Source organism: Cucurbita pepo, unplaced genomic scaffold (assembly GCF_002806865.2).
Source record: "Cucurbita pepo subsp. pepo cultivar mu-cu-16 unplaced genomic scaffold, ASM280686v2 Cp4.1_scaffold001437, whole genome shotgun sequence".
Lineage (NCBI taxonomy): Eukaryota > Viridiplantae > Streptophyta > Magnoliopsida > Cucurbitales > Cucurbitaceae > Cucurbita > Cucurbita pepo.
In genome coordinates, this window is record NW_019647602.1 from 3,927 (window position 1) to 7,203 (window position 3,277).

At 37.4% G+C, this 3,277-nt stretch overlaps 1 protein-coding gene across 1 annotated transcript; it reads left to right on the forward strand.

Moving 5' to 3' along the window:
- The first annotated feature begins 581 nt into the window (after positions 1-581).
- Positions 582-2,702, forward strand: LOC111786323 (S-adenosylmethionine synthase 3). The gene is made up of 2 exons (XM_023666629.1): positions 582-787; positions 1,285-2,702. Exon 2 carries the CDS (start codon positions 1,291-1,293, stop codon positions 2,461-2,463), a length of 1,173 nt encoding a protein of 390 aa, XP_023522397.1. The 5' UTR covers positions 582-787; positions 1,285-1,290; the 3' UTR covers positions 2,464-2,702.
- The last annotated feature ends 575 nt before the right edge of the window (positions 2,703-3,277 follow it).

Here is a 3,277-nt window from a genome sequence, read left to right on the forward strand (position 1 = left end):
ACCATTCACCAAAATCTTGCAAGTGATGCTATAAGAAATTAGGTTGGCTTATAAATTATTTACTAACTATTTGACCACAAATACATAAACATATTCAATCGGACAAGGGATTTATGTCTTTTTTTTTTAGTGTTGATGTATATGAAGATTTGAATCTCTAATCAGAGTAGAAAATAAATACATGTCAATTATCTCTAATTTTAAGAAAATAAGTACATGTCAATTATCGTTATGTTTACTTTAGCAAACTTAGATAGCTCATGTTATCATCATACCTGCATCTCTATCTTTACTAAAAGTTGGTTGGTTTTTAATTATTTTAGGTAAACTACAAATTTAGTATCAAAATGTTAAGACTTATATCTATTTAATTTTGAACATTAAAAACTACAAATTTAGACTTGGAGCTTTCAATTATTTAATTTTTTTTTAAAATTCATAGATAATAAGGAGATAAAATTCAAATTTATATTTAATAGATAAATTAATTTTTTTTTAAAAAAAAAAATCTCTAATTTATCATCAAACAATTAGAGACAAAGTGGAGCGTCTATTCTTACATGGGATATGAATTGATGGTAGTTGAGAAGAGTGGAACACAAGTGATTAGGCAGTTGAAAGCTTCCCTAAAATTGCGAGGGAAGAGCGATTCTTTCGAATTCGGAATTCGGACTTCCAATCCTTCCATCCTTCTATAAATCTTCATACTTCCTTGTTCTCTCAACTTCCTCCTCTTTAATTCATCCTTTTCAAGCTTCGAATTCCTCAGGACTTTTCTTCAATTCAGGTACAATACAAATTCTCTGTTTTTTTTGTACAAACAATTCCAATCTTCCATTCTTCTTGATTTCTTTACTGACTCTCCTGTTTAAGAACTCCTTCTATATGATTCTTACCTTTTATTACGTATTTGTTCCTACATTTTGATGATTTTTGTACCAAATGTCGATTCGTCTGCTCTTATCGATCCTTTATGAACTAAACTTATTCTGAAGTATCTGCCGATTGATTTGTGGTTGATGTTTCGTAGACCTAGTTTTTGAAATCGTTGCATTTGTTTTTCATCATTTTTGTACCAAATGTCGATTCGTCTGCTCTTATCGATCCTTTATGAACTAAACTTGATCTAATCGGAAGTATCTGCTGATTGATTTGTGGTTTATGTTTTGTAGACCTAGTTTATGAAATCGTTGCATTTTGTTTTTTATTCTGTTTCCGTTCCTTCCAATACAATGCTGATTCGGTTTGGTTCGGAAACCAACTCTTTGACACTATTTGTATCAGTCGATAATGGATACCTTCCTCTTCACTTCTGAGTCTGTCAATGAGGGCCATCCCGACAAGATCTGCGACCAAGTTTCCGATGCTATTCTTGATGCGTGTCTTGAACAAGATCCCGAGAGCAAGGTTGCTTGTGAGACCTGCACCAAAACCAACATGGTCATGGTGTTTGGTGAAATCACAACCAAGGCCAACGTCAACTATGAGAAAATAGTTAGAGATACTTGCAGGGGAATCGGATTCGTCTCGGCCGATGTCGGTCTCGATGCTGACAACTGCAAGGTACTTGTGAATATTGAACAACAAAGCCCTGACATAGCACAAGGTGTCCATGGACACTTGACCAAGAAACCTGAGGAAATTGGAGCTGGCGATCAAGGCCACATGTTTGGTTATGCTACAGATGAAACCCAAGAGCTCATGCCACTCACTCATGTCCTTGCTACCAAACTTGGTGCCAAGCTCACTGAGGTCAGGAAGAACCAAACCTGCCCATGGCTTCGACCTGACGGTAAGACTCAAGTGACCGTTGAGTACAAGAATGACAATGGAGCCATGGTCCCCGTTAGGGTCCATACTGTTCTGATATCCACCCAACATGATGAAACTGTATCAAACGAAAAGATTGCTACTGATCTGAAAGAGCATGTCATAAAACCAGTGATACCTGCTAAGTATCTCGATGACAAGACTATCTTCCATCTCAACCCATCTGGTCGTTTTGTCATTGGAGGACCTCATGGTGATGCAGGGCTAACAGGAAGGAAGATCATCATTGATACCTATGGAGGGTGGGGTGCTCATGGTGGTGGTGCATTCTCAGGGAAGGATCCAACCAAGGTAGACAGAAGTGGTGCCTATATTGTTAGGCAAGCAGCAAAGAGTGTCGTGGCTTCGGGACTTGCTCGTCGCTGTATCGTGCAGGTTTCTTATGCAATAGGAGTAGCAGAACCTCTGTCAGTGTTTGTAGACACCTACAAAACAGGAAAGATCCCTGATAAAGATATCTTAGTCCTCATTAAGGAAAATTTTGACTTTAGGCCTGGAATGATTGCAATCAATCTTGACTTGAAGAGAGGAGGGAAGTTTAGGTACCAGAAGACGGCTGCTTATGGTCATTTTGGCCGTGAGGACACAGATTTCACTTGGGAAACTGTAAAGCTCCTCAAACCAAAAGCCTAATTAGCTCAACTTGATGTCTGCAAGTGATCATCACAACCATTCGTGTGCTTGCAGGAAAAATAAAGAAGCTTTTTTCTTTTTTTTTCTTCTTCTTGTGTTTCTGTAAACTCAAGTGAGAAGCGTGGCTGAGTTCCACCAGCTCTCCGATTAGCTGAGGCAGCCCTGTCCTGAGTTTGTACAACTTGAATTCCTCTATGTTGTTCTCTATTAATTTCATTTGGCATTTTGATTTAGAATTATACCCTTGTTTCATTCTGTGCCTTCTATATTTGGATTTGAAATTCTGGAGGTGATCATGAACAAGTTTAGGCCTTATCATTTAACTTTAGTGTGTATGCCATCCTAAAACTACCTATCTTGCCTTTAGGAGTGCAACCAAAACCTGCCTTGCAGCTGTTCTTCCCCAGCATCAAACATCTCAACGACCCCTTCATCAAACATTTCATCAATATCTCCATAGATGAAAGAACCCTTTGGAAGTTGGAAGAATCCACTAACTTTATCGGGTATAAGGAATCTTACAGTGGTTTTGAAGAAACAACGAAAGAATATGCTCTCTATAATTTTTCATCATGTCGGTGTACGATGATCTCAACATTTTCTTAATATCCTCTCTATAACTTTTCATCATGTCGGTATTTGATCACGATGATCTCATCATTTTCGTATATCCATCCGACAATATAATTTAGAAGTTGAATTATTTGAATGGAAAGGGATTAGAATTTAAAACTGAATTAATTGGATGGAGTGGGATTACAATTTAAAATAAGTCCCTTCAATCACAATCTGTTCCCATAATTTCACGATGTAT

Coding starts and splice junctions, on each gene's coding strand:
- LOC111786323 (XM_023666629.1), top strand. CDS start 1,291: ATGGATACCTTCCTCTTCACTTCTGAGTCTGTCAATGAGGGCCATCCC.